Here is a 22,775-nt window from a genome sequence, read left to right on the forward strand (position 1 = left end):
TTTAAACGAACACGCGCGCAAAAAAACGTCATATGTAAGCGATATGGCGTTCGAACAATGTACGAAATACATGAAACGACGATTCACAGAACAGCGTTTTTGATTTATATTTTTTTTATGCAAGTACTATTATAATATAAACATTATACTTTCTTCGTAATATACACGATGATGTTTTTGACATGTAAGATATTTGCATTGGTTTTCAGAATACTATATTATAATATTGTGTCTATAATAAGTTTTTTCACTTGACTTTGCCAACTAATTTGTGTAAGATTCATCAACAAGACTACAAAAGATTTAAATAAAAAAATTAATATTCTTTAAAAAAAAAAAAAAAACTGTTTAGACATACAAATAATTATAAAAATACGAAAACTGGCCGATAAAAAAGTTAACTCGTGATAACAAAATCAACTTTTATAGATTATTTATAATATAGACTATAAATGTAGCATGTAACGTTTACTATGTGTACTACGTATATCATATTATATTATACAGCATATCCTTAGTTTCCGGACTCGACAGCTGTACTAATGCACACATTGTTAATAACCTATGCAAAAAAAAAACTCAAGACACCGAAACGCACACACCCGAGGTTATGTAATAAAAAAAAATAGATAATAATAAGAGCGAGAAGTACAGTGTACGTACATAGATGTCATCGTTGACGGTGCGTGGCGTGACGGAAAGCATTGATTACGCCGTGTCGACTACAGCATTCGAGGACTAAACGTGTAGTACCTACATTATTATTTAAATTTATAATTTTTATTCACGAATTATATATTATATTTGATGATTTTAATTTTTTTATCATCTATTTCCTACCACACGCTCAGTTTAACAAGGAAATCCGGAAATACGAAAACGAAAAATCAGACCGATCAGCCGTGCGATGACAATACGTTGTCGGTTGTGTTTCCGCGACGTTGCATCAAGGACCGCGATAAGGAAACACATAGAAATGAATATACTATGCCACTATAGTATTATATATATATAAGGTTACAAAAAATTTAAAAAAAAAAATTAAATTCATAATAAAAGAATAGATAAGAGCAAAGTCGAGTGGTTTTGAAAACCTGCATATCATATAAAATGTATCTACCTATAGACTACATGCAAAAATTATATACTACAATATTGTTACGATATATCAGAATTTTTTTAAAAACTATTTTGTTATTGTCAACCATTGTAAAACACTAACTTAAAAACAAAAACGAAACTAGGTATACAATATATTATTATAGAACTTACTATGTAATAACATATTGTATTTTATTAAAAAAAATGTAGGAATTGATGACTATACAATTTATAAAGTATATATTTATTACATAATAAAATACAATGATTTTAAAACATTGACATATAAATATATAATGAAAACATACACAGCAGTGGACAGCAAACCCGTATCGTAGTGTAGGTACCAGTATATATTTTTAATGCACGTTGTTAGAATTATTAGATTTACGTTATTTTTAACTGTTTTTCGCGCAACAAAAACCTAACGAATTGTACTATAAAACATATATTCTACATGACATAGACTACGTCATTATACGCATATAGATATAATTATATTATTTTTTATGAGAATAAGAATTGTTTGACAATTGATATTTTAATGTATAGAATATTAGTCAAGAGTCAAAAATTAAATCAGGGATTAAATCTTTGTTTAGTCAGAGAAATATGGTAGGCAGAGTTAGCAGAGCTAGTATAAATCACATCACAACTCGTAGGTTTTGATACACATATAAGTTATATACACCTATATATAAACAAATTGGGTTTACGTAATTTAAAGCCAACAACATATAAATGATGTGTCATTAAAAGCAAACTTTGAACATATCGTTCGTCCTAAATCATACCATAGAAACTACTATAATCATTCAAATGTTTTCTGTAAGTCGTTGAGCTGACGTAGTAGACTGTTTTGTTGTAATACATTTTATTTGCTCGAAATGTGTTATAATAATTAAATTATTATATGCACGATGTACGGAATATACAACCCTATCTGCAGAATATGCAAACAAAATTAAAGGATTAAAAAGGAAGAGAAATTAAACGAGTAAAAGGACAGAGAAAAATGTTAAAAACGACTTGTTTTTACAACGCAAATAATAATGAACACTCTAGGCATTCCGTTAGGTAGAAAAATGGTCACTAAAAATGCAAAATATAAAAAAAAAGTAAGAGGGAAAGGAAATATATTTTTTTTTATTTAAACAATGCCTTATGTTTATACTTTGTAATTAAAGACTGTTTTGTATTGTAAAATTAATTCGTATAATTAGAACTGTAACATAAGCGAAAAAATAATTACGAGAAAAGGGGTTTAGAATAATAACACATCACTGTAATCAATTAGTTTGCTTGCATGTTTCGTTTAACATCAAAATCGCAAAAATAATTAATTTAAAAATAAAAATGCATGATAATCTATTATATTATACCGGAATAGCAATCTTTAATAGCGTTTCTCAAATAATTGTTTTTTAAAATACTTTATTGTTTTTGAGTTTATAAATAGTGTTAATTATAAATACGTTGTTTTAGAACTTTTATACTATTTACGCGTCGATAAATACTATATAGACTTCAATTTAAATTACGGAAATTCATCCGAGAAGAGTCGAGGGTCAAGCTACATACTATGAGCTGTTAACGGTAATAGTTTATATTGTTTATTGACGAGGGGAATATATGTAATATGTATAGTTAGTGTCATGAAAAGCGTTATATTTTTGTCATCGAATACAATAGGCGTCCGGTAGGCGCCAGCTTGAGTAAAAACTTTTCCACCAAAGTATTATAGAAATATCGCGAAATAGGAAGTTAAGTTGAAATGATAAAATGTAATACTTATACGAGAAGTCGTGATATTTGACCTAAAAATAAAACGATAAAAGTTTAAGTATAAACTCATAAACTGTATGCTAAAGCCTTGACATTTTACTCATCACTGTTTCCTAATGCATTCATATATATATATATATATATTATAAAAACAAAAAAAAATACGGTGTATAATGCTGTTTATTATTATTATTATAGTTTATATATTCGATTTGGAATACCATGTGAACATAGAAATATTTTACATATTTCACCAAAGTTTAGTAAAGATTTAATCGACCGAAACAGTAAAAACATTAAAACTATAAAACAAACAGTAAATACTTTACGTTTTGTTTACATGTCATCCGATTTATATTGTCGAATTTCAACCCTGAAGATATACTTAAATAATGTATATTCGTGACCAAATGATTTGGTTTTGTATTATGTGGTTCAATATAGTATTATATATTTGGGTAATTGGTTGAACTTCAGTTATTAACATAACAAATATGAACATGTTGTTAATTTTAAAACATAATAAGTAACATGTATTAAAGATAAATTGGGTAATAAATATTATTCTTAACACGCTATTTCGAATAAAAATCACTAAACGTCAAAATATAATAATTATAGTTTAAAATGGTAGCTAGAAAATATTTTAAAGTATACCTAATTTATTACTTACAGGACCCAACAAAAATGCACTCATTCACTTCAACTATATTTAGCTTTAACACAGTGAAACTTTCAATTATTGAAGACTTTCAGAAAAGTTTTAGCTATAGCACATAAAACGTTATAAATTTACTAATTTTCAAATAAATATAATTGCTCTTTTGAAAAACATATTTTTCACTTATGTATAGTAATTAATATGTAAATGGATTTTTTAAAATTGTTATATCAAAGATTTTATTATTATTATTCAATTACTTTATACTGTAAGTACCTATATAATTAAAGAAATAATTAATTTTTTATCTAAATATCTTATCATATTAAATATGAATAATTTGATATTCTTTTAAAATTTTAAATAATAATTTAAGGCCAGGAAATGTTTTTAACGTTTCGCAACTACATTATACAACAATGTATTTAGTTATTTATTAGGTTATAAATGCGTATAAAATATGTATAGGTAATAATTAATATTATAACCTACCTACATACTTGTTCAAATAAAAGTAAATTTCATCACGCATAATAGTGTTATTCAATGAATATAAAAAAAAATTTTATTGATTAAAATGTTGTAACTTATAGTAATATTAAAAGCATGCAGTGGAACTATTCGAGGTAAACATTCATATTATATTATCAGTCACGTGTGCGCAACAAATGTATCTCATAATTTCAATAAACTTTAGTCGGTATACATAAATAGTAAATACATAATACAATATAAATTGTAAATTAAACATGATTTATCCTTTAGTAATCCTGTTACACACACTCACATATACAAAATTGATAATAACACGAATAATTTAGCTTTAGTAGTTCGAAAAAAAATTACTATTTCGATTAAACCTATATTTATCATTTTATTATATATCAATATAACTTCCCGGTACTTGAATGTCACCCATTCGATATAATATATATTATGAACTAATAATAATATACATCGGCAGTTTTGTCTAATTCCAGACGTTAGTAGGTACATTAGTATTTACGTTGGTAAGTAAAATTATTGCTGATTCACGAACAATTTGAATATAAGCGCGTATGATATCATTATTGTGTTGTAACCGCAACGGTTGTTGTTATTATTATTAAATTATTCATTTTTGTTTTGCGAAAAAATAGAACGACAATGTATTTTTAATTAAATAGAACGATAATATGATTTTATGGCCGTTTTAATGTCGAAACGAAGCGCCAATAAATTAGACGGCTTTTTTTTCTATTACATTGTATAATGACCATTGTAAAATTTTACGATGCCGATCGAAAGGTTCCCGTCGACGACGTCGGCGTATAGTTTTTAACGGTTTGCGTCCCGCAGCTGTTGCCGGTCACCACCGCCGTGTACAATACTATACGTCCGCCGCCGCTGCTTGCAATAAAATATACGACCTTTTTTACTCTCCCTCATTCTCCCATTCTCCATCTCTCTCCTTACCCTCCCCTCAATCTTTTTTTCTCACGAAACTATCCTCCTCCCCCGGAGTCACACTTTCCAAATTAAAAACTTTTTATATATATTTTTTTTTCATTCCACGAGCTTTGTTATATTTACTTATATTAAAAACTATACAACACGTGTGTTAATATAATAATTATATAATATTTGCAGGTGCGAAGCAATTACAAAATAACAAATCGTACATTTTATCATGTTAAATTAAATAACGCCCACGGTCCATCACCATCACTATACCAACAACCACCAACCAACGATCACCACCACCACTGCACTTTGATTTACCGTACCCAAAAAGAACTTATACAATACATCGGCGGAACTTCGACGGCCTACTACACACGCGAGACGAGGGCTGCCGGATGCACGCTGCACATTGGAAAAACCATATAGGTACCGGCACTCACGTTTCTCCCTTTGGACAAGTTAGTTCCCATGCCATGAGTGTTGCGTGCGATGATTTCAGCAGTTTCACATCGCCGACGCGTTACTCGTGCGGTAGGTAGGTAGGTAATATTCACTTTTCGAACGTAATAACGAAAACAATATTATTATTCACTACACCGGTCTGGGGAATTAAAACCGATTGCGATGGTAGATACGAACTAGCCCGAGTGATGTTATCCGGTAAGGTATAAAAAAATAAAAAATAAATTTACGACTTAAAAAATTCTGAGAAATCGTAAAAACTTTTCGTACCCCGAATGTGAGGGGAAAACACGCGCGAACAAGTACGCGATCGGTTACCTACTGAAGCCGCTCAGCCGCTGGTCGTCGCCACTCGCCGCCGCCGACGAACCGTGTTTTATATTCCTCCGCTGGCGGGGCAGGCGTACCAAACTGCCGGGCCGGCGCGACACATTCTCTTTTTTTATTACAATTATTATTACTATTATTTATTTTAAAACAGCGCCCAAATTACGATTCCTATAATATGTTTATTATATACTACACATTGTATATAATACACAACACCCATTAATAAATTAAAATAAACACGAACGCAACGAGAATGTAAAATAAGTGTGTTTTAAAAATAGAATTTCTTTGACGGCACCTATTGTTCGACGAGATTTTGTTCCAAAGTAAAAGGGGATACTTAATAATCGAATGAAAAAAAAAACCTAACCATCATCATTATTTGTCATCATTCATTGATGTATATTTCTAAATGGTAATCTTTATTTATTTTTTATTAATCGATGGTACACGTGCTCACGTATTTTCTACATAAATGTCATAAAAAAAAAAAAAAAAAATTATTTAACATTCTAAATCGCAGAGATGGTATGTATATTAAAAATTATAAAAAGTATCTACGAGTAATATTGTAAACTTATAATTTTTATTATATACACGTTTTGTAGTTCGCAAACTTTTCATAACAAATTATGAAGAATACTAAACAGTAAACATCTATACATGACCCCGCACTCAGAAAAATATAATTCATTATAATATATAATATAAACAATATCAATCTAATTTCATTTTTAATCTTGTGATTGTAAAATTAGTTCACAACTCAAGAGGTCAATGGTCAATATTTAGTCCGATCATATTCAATAACTGTTAATTAACTAACGAAATTTGTTTATTTATTATAATGTTTAATCAAATTAAAATGTATATGGCTATAATCTATTAAGTATTAGAACGTACGGTAATTGAATATAGATTATATACCTACATATCTCGTTTAAATATACACACATATATAATATATATATATATACCTATTAAACCGATATATATTTAAACATCAAAATGATTAATGACTACAATTTTACAAATGGAGACATAGAAAGATATCCAATTGCATATTATAATAATATCTAGAGAAAAATATTAAAAGTCTAGAAGCATTTGAATTTTTTTATTTTTTGTGTCCTTAAATAAAAACATTTGTTTGAATAAAATATACATTCAAATATAGTTATACTTATTGTTAATTTTTTATAATTTTTTTAAAAAATGAGCATATTATTATAATATTATAATCTATTGTTAACACTTATAATTTCAACAAATAGTGTAATGCTAATCTAAAACTATTATTTAAAGAATAATACTATTATAATATTTTTAGCCACTTTTATTTCTATAATAACAATTTATATGACAATAAAATATTACCAATAATATTTGGTTACTATGGTTAATAATTAATAGTTTACATTTAATATACATATAATTATGTACAACATATTACAATTGTTTGACATCCTATCCATTGATTATCCGAATGAAAATTAATAATATATTGTACTATACGAGTATTTTTACTTACATTAGAGTAACTCGTAAGAGTTATTACTTGCTAGTTATTAGCAATGAAGTATCAAGAATATTATTAATTATTAAACAAAAAAATATCATCTTCACTATAAAATAAAACTCTAAATTACCTCCTATAGTACCTACCTATATATAATCGCTTACAACAAAACTTAACAACAGATAACAAAAAAGACCTATAAAACACTCTTATATGTTCTACAAAATTGTAGTATATAATATTAAAATGTACACATTCTGTTGCGGGATGGATAAAATTTTATAACTTTTGAAATGTTCCCTAGATATAAGTATTTAATGCATCTGCAGACTTTTTATACCTATGTAAGAGATTACTGTAAATTGCGGGAGGAGGGTAAACCATCACTTCACGTTTAACGCCAATTCCCATCTTAATACCTAAACCTAAAGTACGTTATGCGACGGTGTAGTAATCGAAGTTATTTCTATATCGGCGTCTTGTTTTTAATAACGCCTCCAGAAGAGCCGATAGGGCAACCACGTTTCGCCGAATCGTATTATATCAATCGGCGAATTTATTCGGCCGTAAAAATCGCGTGATGTTATTACAACTAGAGTAGTATTATATTAAGTCACTCTTCCCGTTTAAAGAGGCAACTACCACCACTATAATAATACATAAACGTTCATAGACCGAACCCAATAATGACAAGGTGTTTTTGGTAATAACGATTTCCAACTGCCATCATCCAACGACGATACTAGTCATGCGGGATTAGATTATTATTATAGTGTATCGTGAGTAGAATCAAAAAACGAAAAACATATTTTCCGGTTGCGTAATCGAATTACCAGCTACCGGTGGGCGTGTTATTATTATGATGATAATAATATGTCGACGGCGGCAATCGGGGTAGTTGATTCTTACGTACGGCGTTGTATTATGACGTTGTACAATTTTGGAAACGAATTTCGCAACGGGAGCACATAAAAGGATGTGCAAATTCAATTGTCTGGAACAGTATGAACGTCTCTACTGCATATGCAAATATTTTGAATCGTAAAATGTGGAATATTACTACTGTGAACCTATATGTTATTATTATATAAATATATAGAACGCACTCCGACAAAATATAAAAAAATATTGTTGTACACCGGATGGAAAACCTCTTCACTGCATACTAAAATCATGACAAAAATGTATGTTATTTATTTCAAAAAAAAAAAAATAATAATAATACGAATTCTTATCATATCATATCGACTCAATAATATGCGCATAAATGAGTTTATAAAATTAACGATTGCGTACATTAGCCATTAGGTATATAAAGTGGAAGTGAGATATAAGCTCTATGGATTTATCAAGTTGTATTATACACATAAAAACTAGATATCCTATTTAATATAATATTGTATTATACAATTTTTTTAAGATATAAGTAAATTTTTGTAAAATAAGCAGTTTAAAACTGAAATAAATTAACTGGGTATAAAAAACTGTTTTCAAACAAATATAAAAACAAACTATTAAGTATCTTAATATTGCCAGGATATTATGATATGTTATGAATAAAAATGAGTGATAAGTCAGGATTAAAGGTAAACTGTTTATATTTTTCTGAACCTATATACGTTAATTTAATGTATTGACAGACTTCAAAAAATATTTAATACCAGAAGGTCCAGAACGTATCGATCGATGACAAGTTGATACATCCCTGGTGGTGCGAAAATATATATTTATAGTTTTCTAGTGACAGGGCCTCACACTCACGGGTGGCCTGCACCTAAATACATATTATTTTGAACACGTACATGGGTGGGATTTTTAAACTGCACGCAGAACACCGAAGGGTAGAATAGTCAAAACAGCTGCAGAAACAAAACATTTGTATATATTATATTATATAATATATATATACATGTATACTTTATACACACTCCACCCTTTTCAAAATCGTCCGTACGACAAATTTCCCGTCAACACATTTAGCTTTTATTGGATTAAAGATTAAAATACCAGCTATTTTGCCTATATTTGCCATATTATTGTTTTTGTTATTTAGAATTAATATGAATGCAAAATCGAATTTCCTGATTCGTTTTTGCAATTTTAAAACGTTTGAGGGTCCATAGCGGCGGCACGTGGGCAGCATAGCACAACGTGTAGATTGAGGGCGAATTTGTCCCCAAAGTTTTAGGTGCACTATGTACGCGTATATTACATAATGCAAATAATATATTTTTTTCCGTTTCAACGTATGTTTGATGTATTAAATATTTCATTCCACCCCTCATACAGAACAATTTTTAACCAGCTATATTACCCTGTACCAAACAGACGAGACAACGGGTGTTCTGTATCTACACCATGCATATGCCTACCTACATTCACTGAACCCTTTTTCGAAATGAGCTACATATTTCGTCATCATAACGACAGTTATGATGAATACCTCAAATTTTCTGTTGCTCCTTCTTTATTTCATGATAATTTGTGAAATAAAATTATTTTATATTATTTTCTACGCATAGCTTGGAAATGTTTCGTTAAAGAACGTCAAAAAAGACTAATTCGTTGCTATTATTAAACCGAAGCGAACCTTAATCTCTGGACAAACGCAATTGATGAAAATATAAAAACACGTGTAAAATATAATTTATAACCTAACACTGCAGTTATTAATATATTTAATGTAGTGTAACATTATATTATGTTCCCAAATACAAAAATACGCATTTTGCTCAAGTTAATTAATATTATATATATATATATATATATATATATAATATATATATATATATAAGTATATACGTAATTAAATACTAAAAACTGAACTTGCATGGTTTCAGTGTAAATATTAAAGTATTTTGTTTTAATAATAACTCCAACTATCATAAAACGTTTTTTTAATTAAGCGCTGTACTGTTTATTTTTACGAGCCCGTAGAACTGAAACTGAAATTACAATCTATGTGCTATATATCTAATACCGACAGAAATAATTGTTGGCTAACAATAGTGAATGATGATTGAATAAAAATATTTCACAGAGTCATTAAAGAATAGTTCTTACGAATAATATCAATAATAATTTATGTCTTTTTAATTCTGTTTACGATGATTTAAAAAAAAAATATATATATATATTGTTAGGTTCATATAAAAATGATACAAAAACACTTCAAAAAAGTAAAATATTAAACATATTTTGTTTGTGTCATCAAATCAGAGGCAAAGAATTTGCAAAATAGGTGTGCATTTAATTGAATAATATAGCTTATATATCAAAAATATAGTCTCATTGAAATAAAACCACATTATCTTATCATCCCTATAGCTTATATACTTTTGGAACAATATTTCCCACTAACAAAAACGTTTGTAATATATACGCAATGCTGCAGCATCATTTGAGTGAAAAATTAATTCAAATAGGGTATTTTTTTCCTGTTCCGTTTACGCATAAAATATGCACTCCACTCGGCAGTTTTAGACTTAATTCCATACAACGTCGTCGTCGGATTGATAAACTTTTGAGAAAACCGTCGACGGCGGGAAATGCGCGATGATGATAATGATGATGATGGAGGAAAAGGATGAGTAGCAGTAGACAACGACGACGGGCAAACAAATGGCAGAACACGTCAGTTCGCATTACGCATTCAAACGTTGTAAACGAAAACGGCGCGAATAATGAAATATTCCGAGGTTGTTTTTTATCCCTGTATACGTATAATACATACATTTAATATGTATACATCATGGTTGCCAGTTTGCCACCACCCTATAACCTCGTTCCACCATCAAAGGCCAGTCAAAACCTATTAGGCCTTTCATAACTATCTCTACGAAGCAGCTTTTGCCTTAGCAAAGCAACGCTTCGACGACGACGATAACATTATTACCAACTCGTATATAAAACCAATAGCATTTTGGAGGGCATATACATGGGAGTATACCATTTGGTAAATTAGCATTTATCCTATAAAATACTTTAAAGTTTAAAAAAATATGTATATAGGTAGCCAGTGGTATACATTGCACACGGAATGGGATTTTAAAATTAGCTATCTAAATTCTGTATGATTAAATTATTATTATTTTTTTTTTGTTTATTGATTTTTGAAGGGCTGTATTTGATTAACTTTGCGCTTATAAAATTAGAATACTCATCGCATCATTAACTTAAATTCACAAATGAACATATAAAGTTTTTAGTTTATATTTTTTTTTTTACAAAATCACCACTGTATACATACATAACCATAATAATATCTTACCCGCCCCCGATCAATGTGGCTATTTATGTAATACACACGAAAAACAAAATCTGGAAATGACAGAAGTTATTACTTATTATAATAAAAACTAAATTTCATATATTTTACTTTTGCGGGCGTTTGTTCGTTTACATTTTTACGGGAGAAAGTAATCTGAAATACGAAGTGTATACTAACTCGCTCACAGGACGTAAACTATATATCCTTACCCCACGTGTTTTAACGCTATCCATAAAGAGTAGTAAGTGTGTGTGTGTGTATTTTATGCGTATATTCTCGCAAGTGTTTCTGAGCAATTCAAAACGTCGTAAAAAAAGTTTAAACAGGATAATTATATTTAATTGTACTATTAAACTACAGTATACGTATGGTTTATACACACGTATATAGAAAAAAACCCTGAATCATCATAATTTATACGAAAAAAAGGAGAATAAATCTGCTATAGACTATGAATAAATCTTGGTGAATGAAAAGCGAGTGTATTCAAATACGGAATAATTTATCAGAAGTATATATTGTACGAATGTCTTACTGTATAATTATGTACTAACATTTCAATCAGAACTCTTCAAGGGAAATATGTTATAGCTATCTATAATCGTTTTTCGATGATTACTTTTTACAGAAGTATAGCTATTAGAGCTTCATTATGTACATATTTAAACATTTTAATCGCTGATCTCCATACAATTGAGAGTTATAGTAAATAGTCAATAGTTATAATATATTAATGCAAAGTCGAGGTATTCATAAAACAAAAGACATAAAGGACAAAGGTGACGAGACCGCACCGCGATCAGTATAGACTAGTGAATCAAATATCATCATCGAACGGGTTGAGCTAAACCGATACGGTTAAAATTAGTTCCCCGTCGGTCGACTGAAAATATACCTTCTATACTGAGGCCAAGGATCGAAATTCACACGACACTTTTGGCACACTACACCTGCACCTGCAGCATTGATAGTAGATATATAATAAGGACACGGGGGTTTAACAACGGATGACCGTAGAAATAACCTTACCGTCATACGCGATGAACGACATATTTTATAATATGATATACCTAAATATAAACTATACACGAGGCGGAATCACTATATGTATAAGTCTAAAACTCACATAATGTGATCGCTGTGTTGGTGTTTATTGAACAACCCTGTCGAACGACTCATCTGATTTTCGCCTACGGTGGCGAAAAACATGTTTTATATAAGATTTCGACATGCTCAAGGGCTGTGATTACGGTGAACATCACAATGCTGCGGTAAATTGTGTCCGGCTGCAATTTATCGACACTGCGGCAGTGTATCTTAAAGCTTAGGGCTAAGTCGTTTATCGTGTTTTCGCCTAAGATTGACGCGTCAGAGACCGGACGAACACCTGCACTTATTCACATATATTTTAGTCATGTAACGACCTGTCCTGGTTTACAGGATAATATTATACAAGTACATAGGATATAACCGCGGTATCCTTATACAAAAAAAAACGCATAATATATATATATATATATATTCTATACGCATATATACGGACTACGTCCGTCTGTAATAGTTGTGATATATATATATAAATAACAATATGAAGCATAAGACGTTTTAACGCGAGTAACACACCGGACGAGTAACTGCGGTTGGGGAGCGTGCAAAATCCACAAGTCTTATCGATCGATTTTTACGCGACGCATTGACGCAATAAGTCGAGTCACTAAATCCAATATCAATGGGACGTTTTCATTTCCTTTCTACTGCTTTAACGGAAGAGTATTTTACTATGCTATATACATATATACGTACCTATAGGTACTATAATGTACGCCATATACGAGTCGCCTAACCCGATAACGTTGTCGTTGTAGTTTTCCGTTCGGGTGTTATCGATTTCGCATTGCGTTTCAGATGAGTTTATACTTATTTTTTCCCCAAATAGCTTAAAAAACCTTTTACTCGACATATAGACTTACGACGATTTTCCAACCAATATAAATGTAAAAAAAAAAATCCATTATTGATGTTGACACGACGGAAACATTGATTATACCCGACCTGTATCAGATGCATAATTCTCGTATAACCGGAAAACTGACAAAATATTATATATTTTTTTTCATCATTCAATATTTAGTTGTAAATATTATTATGGTTAAAATAATATATCATTTTAATATCATCGAGAAAAAAACGACAATTTATCGAGCTAATTAGCAGCTTATCATATTTATTTATATATTTACATCGTATAAACATATCATATTGTGTTTCCAATTAAATAAAACCAACATTATGTTGTAGTACAATATACTTTCTTAATGGACTTATTCGTAATGATTTAAACATGTGTGACTATTATATTCTTATGCTCCGCTCTGATACAGAATATTGCGTTATTCTAAAAAGGGGTTTATCATTGTCCGTTCAAACACAGCATACATGTAAGTTTACCCTAAATACGTTTCACGTTTCAATAGCGATGATTGATTTACAAGCGTGCACTAAGTTGTCAAAATGATTAACGAACTAGTTTCTTTATAAGTATGTTTCAATATTATAATCATATTATAATGTATTTACATAGGGTTTAAGCATAATTTGTTTCAATTTAAAATATAATATTTTCCAACATATATTAGTCATGACTTTACTAATTATTAAACTTTGCTAACAATTTAAATATTGTCGCTTTTATTTACTTTACTCTAATTAACTATTACAACATAGTATATAAATAATATTATATCGTTTTATTTCATCAATATCCAACCTCCATTACTATATTTTTTCGATTTGCTACTCACAGTTCTTATAAGTAATTAAATTATATTATTTCTTCATATTTTATATGAATTATTTGTAAACATTATTTTAATAAGTGGTTCATTTCTTTTTTTTTAGTTTGATTTATTCAAATGTATTCAAAAATAGAAAGCAAAAACTACTAAAGCCAATGCCATATTATGTAAACTCGTATACACCTCATCATAAGACATGGAAAATCTATCGACTTAACATTGACTTTAAAGCCAATTTCGATTGCTTACAAATCAAATCAAATCAAGAATGAAATGAGACGAGACGGACCAAAAAGGATTAAGGAACTAAGGGGAAGACGTAAAGGTAGGTCGAAATGTCGAATAGCAAAATGAGAAAATTGCGTTTCACACACATTTTGGAGATTATAGGAACATTCGTATACGACCTATAGTTCATTCGCTCTTAGATTGAAATCAGTATTACAAGCGTATCTACCTACTATAATAGGACTATAGGTATATATATATTGTATTCTATATATATCCCGTTTAGAGCTCAATAAGCCAAACCCAATATAAGCGTATAATACTTTTAGAAAATAGGTTTCTCTAAATAACGATTTACAAGACCAGAAAATACAAGGCAGAAATTTAACGTCCGTGAATTATTGAAATATCAAATTGAATTATTTGTTCTGGTCTGATCATGAACATCACTTGAAATGGTTGTAACGGGGATCCATTTCACGCGACATTTTCATGTAGATAATTATTATAAGGAGGATTAATGATCAATTTACTATTTATTATTCAAACTCGAGTGGAGTGTTATTATTACGACAAATGCATCACTCTAAATCAACCATTGTTACAGTACATCAAACGCCCCCAAACCGACAACATAATTATTTATGTGTCCGCCATAATAATATACCGTACGAGTGATATTTTATTTACATTAAGTATAATTGTGTGTACATCGTATCTATCGATCTCTGAAAGAAACATATTATAAATAAAGCATTGTTAAACGTAATCATTGTAGACATATTTACTGCGACTGTATCTTGTAATTTAATTTAATATAGTCTTAAAACTGTACCTATATGGCTAGTTACGTAAATACGTCCAACAAAAGATTAAACATTCGTGACGAAAAATATATTATGGTAGGTAATAATTGTTTACCTATCTTATAATCGTTCTAATTATTAGAAACATGTTAGAAACTATTATATTGTCGATTTAATTCATCCGTGGCGGATCGTAAGTAAATATTTATGGGAGTCGCGGGGTACTGAGACTGACTGCGTTCAAAATGATGACGAAGTTTAACGGGATTACCAGCCCACAAGTGTGCCGTGTAAAATGTGGACCCTATAGTTGAGATGACCGTCGTCCATATGGTTTATGTTCTTTGATAGAGGTAACTGGGATATTTTCCGTTACTTATAGTTTTCAAAGGAAAACGGTGGGTGCCGACCGATTATAAATGATTCTCGTTTTGGGGTAAGACTGACTAACGAAAAATATTATATTATTAATTATTATATTCTATTATATGGTAGGTATGCTCGTGATCAACAAAAACGACAAAAACGATAATTTCTGATTTTCCGAGTCTATATTGTGCCGTTTGATTCTTCACAATACCGTTTCCGAATGTTAATTAAAGTGTAATATTATACAGTACCAAAACTGTAATACAATTTAGACATTTAAAAGTATAGACGGGGCCAAGTAAATTAGCATCCGGCCGCAAAAGTTTTGAATACGTCTCTGAAAACTCATTTAAGTTAAATACATTCAAGTACGCATTTGTTGGGTCAAAGTTTTAAAAATTAAACAACTTTATCAAATATGTTATAATTATTAATTATATTATATAACCGTTGACAATAATTTTGTTGGTGATGAATTCGTATACAGTTAATTAAGTATATAAGTAACTATCACGTATAATAAAATGTTACTTAAAATGCGTATAACTTGCTTCAAAATGTATATACAAAAAACAAATTTAGATGGAGCTTTAATAATATTCTTAATTTTAAGTTTATTCATTAAAATTCTATCAAACGTTTTTTAAAAAAAAGTTCAAATCTGAATATACAAATTGATAGGTATGGTATGGGTTATTAAAATGGAAACAACACAATGCAAGTACGACAAGAATATAAAATAGTCAGTCAGCCACTTACGTAGTCTTTTTTTAGTTGCGTTCAGTAAATTTAGAACATAGAGAGGAACACCTGTATATACACGAATAACACACACTCATGAGCTATTGTAATTATTATTATTCCAACTACTGTTCTTCATGGAAAGACAATCGTTTTTAAGTGTAGGTATGTCAAAACAGTATAGCTGCCGAGTATCCTAAATAATTATCACCGTTCTATTTTGAATATGTGTGTATAAATATAGATTATATAGTTGCTTTTTGACACACGTTTAGACGTTACTGAAGTTTATGGGTAATACGTTTATACGGTGGTAGATGGCTATTATTTTTAGTATTAAGTATTATAGTGTTTTTTACGTGTGACGTGATATGTTTATAAACTCGGGCGTTTCAAGTGTTTCAACGAGAGTCAGTTTGGGTTTTCACAAAAACGGGCAACGTATAATATAACGAAAAAGGTCGTGAGTATACAAAAAATGCGTCGTTCTCAAATTTCGCAAGTGGACGAGAGTAGAAATGGGTATATGCACATGATGGTTAGAAACGTAGGGCCAAAACTCGAAAAGAGCGAGAGGAAGAGAGTATGCGTGTGTGTGAGTAAAAGAGAGAGAATCCTACTTTTAGGAGTTGGATACCAGTCGAGTCGAATCGAAAATCACGAGTTTAAACATACTATATCCGTATCCATACACGATGTTATTAATTAGTCGCGGACAGGTCCTGTGTGGCGAATCGATACCTCTTCCATCCCCACGTTCGTATTATATATACTGTACAATAATGTGCAATGCCGAGGGACGCAATGCACGCACAACATGCCGTAAAACTGGTCGCAGTCATTGTTTATCTTGCGGCGTATCAGTTACCGGCAGCAGTAACCCACGCGCGCGTGCATACGAGTAACCATGGTAACCGTCGCCGGATGTTTCGCATGTTTTGTTTTTTTGGAAAATTTCCTCTCGGCGGCCCCTACATAACACCGCGCCCCCTTCGACAAACCCGATGACGGGGGGAATGTATTTAACGCCAGGGAAAAAAAACAAGTGCAAATATAATATATATAATATGGAGCACGTATGCATTTACAGTGTCCGGAAGGTATACGGTGGAATTAACGGTATCCTGCAGTTAGTTATCTCTGCGTACAAAATAATATAACATACTATAAGCGCATACTACGCACATACTGGCGTCGTTTTGTGTAATATTTACATATATATTGTTATTATTTTTTATTGTTTTATTAATTACCAGTCCTTGTTAAAAACACAGAGCAGAAAGAAGAATCCCGACGCAAAGCATAAAATATGTACGCATACCATTATATAATATGCACGCAGTTTTCCGCGAATGTTGCAAGGTGGTGGAAGTGGGGTGTTTCGGGTAGAGGACGAGAGCGGATGCTCTTTCAACCGGAACTAAACTATTCACTGCGGAGTGAAGCTAAAATAAAGAGAACGACTTCGGGCGCAAAGAAGACGCGGCTCTGGCTCGTCCTCCGCACAGTCTTAAACGACGCGTTGCGTTTGTATAATGTAAGTTGTATTATTATTATTATTATTATTGTGTTACTGTGTACGTATACTGTTTGCGCCTGCCTTTCCCTTACTACCGGCGTACCACTACTCCACCGAAAACGAGTCTAATGAAACTAAACACCCACGAGAGAGAGAGAGAAATATTTCATAAACCTCGCGAGACACGGGGGCCCAGTAATAGGATCATACGGTGGCTATACACGAAGAGGCGAGGGCGACAAAGCATCGAACTGTGTAGAAGATCTTAATGACGCGCCCAACCGCTGGCAAGGCAAGAGAACAGAAAAGAATGACGTACGACCTGCAGCAGACGACCTTATACATATATATTGCATGTATATAGTTAAGCCATTCAAAACGAATATAATAATAATAACGAGCCTATTGACGGGGATTGATATATGTGAATAAATAATTGAATTCATCTGAAGATAATAATAAAAAAAAAACCATTTCGTCTTTTTCTGGAATTCGTATTCTACATAAGATAATATTTTGCAAACTCGTTTTCAATCGACTGTGAAATAGGTATCTTAGCAACGAAAACCCTTTGCGAAACTATAAAGTGTACGGACAGAATGATAATAATAATACTACGAATATAATATTTAATCTATTTTCTCTTCAGACCGTGTATATTGTATATAATAAGATGACGGCATTTTATGAGTAACTGATTTCTGATTTGCATATATATACTCTATACAGGACATAGGTAGATGTGTATATATAATATATAATATATATATACTCACGTCGGATATACCCGCCGGATGTTATCGTTACTACACTACAGCATCGCCGCCAGGAAAGAGAGTGAAAATCATATCATTCTAATAAAAACCTCGGCGGATATAAATCCAAAATACAAAACCACAGAAAATTTCTTTTTTTTCAGTCTTTCTCTGTTCGTTACAAGAACTATTGTTTCAAATAGAATGTATTTGCGTTAATTTTTGTCACGGTAATTGTTTTTTAGTAGCTTTTGTTCAAGTAGCCCTCGGGAATATAGTACATAAAAAGTACATTTAAAAAGCTTTCCACGCACACTCACTCGTTTTGGCTCATTACATACACGATTATATATAATATTGAATATATATAATATGTATATATATATATACTGCCGTTACGCGTTATATTGTTGCTTTTATCGTCTCCACACGTGACGCAGAGGACAACACACGGAGGAATTTCATTTTTATTTTCGTTTATTTATTTATTAATATATTTTTTTTCACAAAATAGTAATTGTTCGCACAACACAGTCTTTCTACCTCTTAGCTATGGCTCAAATGTGACTAAAACGCATACGCGTCGCTATATAGTACGTTACTGCAAAACCACATCCCCTGCGGATTTACGCATAGCATATATAAATATAATATACGCTCGTAATATGTTGTAAATGCGTTTGGAAAACACAGGTTTACACATAAACATTATATTATATTATAATATTACATTCGTTTTGCATTCTAAGTGCACGTATGAGGACCGAATAAAAGCAAGCACCTCCGTGCACACATTATTATTAAATGGGAAATTACGCAGATAAGAGTGCGATTTTACACGACGTCACGTCTCTCGGAAATTACACGTAATATTTTTTTATTTTTTCCGCCCCCTCGTATTGCTACTCTATAATCGGCAAAGCATTTGATTGAATAGAATTTCCATATACACAGAACATAATACGCAAGCATTCGCGCACACACACTCAATATGGGTTCGATGCGAAAACATAAAATCACTGAACTTATCGAACACGTCCGTTCAATTTTGTCACTACTGTTTTTAATGTCTGTATTTGAATACACAAAATCTGTTTCCTGTATATGTATAGTCGATTTTACTTGAACAGAATAATAGTCATATCCATTATATTATAATGTATCTTTCACACCACCCAAATAGATGGTTTTTAATTGACTAGAAAAATAAACAAAATCAATTTAAAAGTGATAAACCCAATATTTTTGTTTATATACAATTCTTAAAGACATATTAACTTGTAGGTGTGAGGAATTATTTTACTGTCGATAATAATATTCTGAAATAAGTAGGTAGTCAAAAATATAATAGTTCCAGACTGCTTGAATATTTCAATATTAAAATAAGGTAATGAAATTTAAATAAATAAGGCTTTAAATAATAATAATATAATAAAACATTGTACACAAATATATTACTCGTACATATAAAAACTTATTTTGAAATAAAAATGTATTAAAAATATCAAGGTAGCAAAACAAAAAAGTGGAAAAGTGTCCCTCTTGCCCCTGCAATCACGTGCTACTAGCCAAATGTTAGGTTACCAGATTATACAGATTTTCTTAATTTATCATTTTAATACATACAAATATTAAATGAGACAAAAACGATGTGAGGCATAATATATAGGTACATACATACATATATATTATAGTACCTACCTACTATACTCACTATAATACTGAAGATTACTTAAAGATTATATTACAAAGAAGGCTTTAAAAAATATCAACTAATTGCTTATACTAGATAATAATATTATGTAAATAAATTCTTGACGTACATTTTTATTTTTTAATATAAATCATACTGTGATGGACGTTATCGGAATAATAGGACCAATTTATATAGGTACGATTAGTATCAGCTACAACACTACCTATATTATATATACGTTTAATATTATTATAATACGATTTTTAATTCTTAATATAGGTAATGTACCTGCGCTTCCAGGGAATTTCTATGGAATAGAAATATTAATGTATTAATAATAGCGTGTAATTTGACTGCGAGCCAGCGACGGCGGTCTGGTAGCCGTGACCTCTGCCGCGTAGGAACGGCCGAACGAGCGGAAGGGAAGCGCCGCCGGAGGGTGCGATCAATCAAACGGTCCGGTCTTTGAGTAGGTTTTTATTTAGAACCGTCTGCGGGCGACCGTAAAAACCGTTTTGGTACCACGACGACGTACAGACCAAATGTTTTCTCGGCCCTGACGAAACCTTTGGGGCACTGCGCGCAACACAACACTATTTTAAGCGGCGCCCTCCGCGCGCGCTGCTCGTCGAGAAGGAAAAAAAAATCTAAAGAACATATCGTCAAATATCCACTCTTGTACTATATACCGCTCTCTCTCTCTCTCTATTTCTTTCATTACATGGTTCCACCTCTTCCCGTCCCGCCAGAAGAGACGCGCATGTTTACATTGACAACACGGAATGGATCTTTTATACGTATTTTGTACAGTACTATGAAGCGTACGTGTAACATACACGTGTGTTTGTGTGAATGTGTGTTTTAGACTCGCGAGTCATTAGCCCAACAATAAAACGCTCATATTTCCAAATGGCGACGGCAAATGATACTACTTACATCCAAAATGTTTACACGATAAAACGATCGTTTCACTATAGATATACACGTGCGACGAATATAAAATTATGTATATACTGTATAGTGTATAGGGATGTATAATATTATGTTCTACCCGACCAAAACGATGGACAAAGACGTAATAATCTAAAATATATATTATTATTATAATAGTTATTACAGTGCTCTGTACACACTATGTGCGATATTATTAAGTTAATGTATTATTATATGGCGTTTCAGAATGTTTACCTGTATATTATGGACATTTTAAGGTTACATTTCTAGGTTTGCAGGTTATATTATTCCTTTAGTAAAACAATATTCTTTGAAAATACACCGGAAAATATTAAATGTGTGATTAAAAATTCTAACACTCTACACTTGAGACCTTAAAAGACTTACGAAAGAAGAAAGGTTCGGTGTTTCTATATTCTATAGGACCACCTATCGACAATCGCGCGTGTTCAAAATGCGATAAACGACATATAATTGTTTCTTATTATCGTTTGTCACCAAAGCCATCTTAAACACGTAGACAATAGGATGGTAGGACAATATATTATAGATAATATTTACCATAGATGCATATTTTCAAAATTATTAATGAAACAATACGTGGTATTGTTAATGGCTCTTAATAGTGAAAGAATTAGTTGTCACGTTTTAAACATTCATTAACAATAAAAATAAATATTATTTTAGAATCTTAGGAAATCGGTAATACATTATAATATAATGATTATATAATAAAGAATACATATAGTGTCAATTTATTGATCAACATGAACATGAAAAAAACTGTGATAACGCCGAAAGCAACAACGAATAAATAAATAAATATAGTAACACGATAACAAAATAATTTATAGTTTAAAATACCTAAAGTATATTCTATTAATATATACCGAATCAGTGATTTCGAAATGAAATACAGTTAATAAAAAATATTGTTGTGTAAAAATAAATTGGTCGATGAAAATATTATATTTTTTGAAACAGTATGTAAATAACAATAATAGGTATAATATGTTTAACTAACAAATAGATGCTTATTCTATACAATATGTTAATATTGATTTAAAACTTAAAAATATATTATACCTGCTTTATGAAAAATTTAATTTTATACTAAAATAAATATTTATGATTTATAAATAAGAACTAATGTTTAAGTATAAGTGTATTATATAATATCATGACGCAGTTTTATTTTCCAATTTATAATAATTAAAGACTTACGCAGGACGCTTGATTTGTGCATATTTGAAAATATTCACGTTGATGGTAATAAATTCGTAAGTACGCTATATACGCCTACACATATCAACAGTTAATGTACCTATTGTGTAGTATATA

General features: G+C 30.7%; 1 protein-coding gene across 4 annotated transcripts in view; it reads right to left on the reverse strand.

Moving 5' to 3' along the window:
• LOC114121697 (uncharacterized) overlaps window positions 1-22,775 on the reverse strand; it is a 201,862-nt gene that overhangs the window by 77,351 nt on the left and 101,736 nt on the right. Inside the window, exon 1 of one of the 4 annotated variants that reach the window (XM_050198456.1) lies at window positions 5,431-5,782. The exons of 1 other annotated variant lie outside the window; for it this stretch is intronic. In XM_050198456.1, coding sequence (XP_050054413.1) covers window positions 5,431-5,460 — 30 coding nt within the window. In that variant the 5' untranslated portion in view covers window positions 5,461-5,782. Of the gene's footprint in view, window positions 1-5,313; window positions 5,783-22,775 lie in introns of those variants that run through there. 2 more of the 4 variants (XM_050198461.1, XM_050198460.1) reach the window with 2 other exon arrangements.

Source organism: Aphis gossypii, chromosome 1, assembly GCF_020184175.1.
Source record: "Aphis gossypii isolate Hap1 chromosome 1, ASM2018417v2, whole genome shotgun sequence".
NCBI classification, from domain to species: domain Eukaryota; kingdom Metazoa; phylum Arthropoda; class Insecta; order Hemiptera; family Aphididae; genus Aphis; species Aphis gossypii.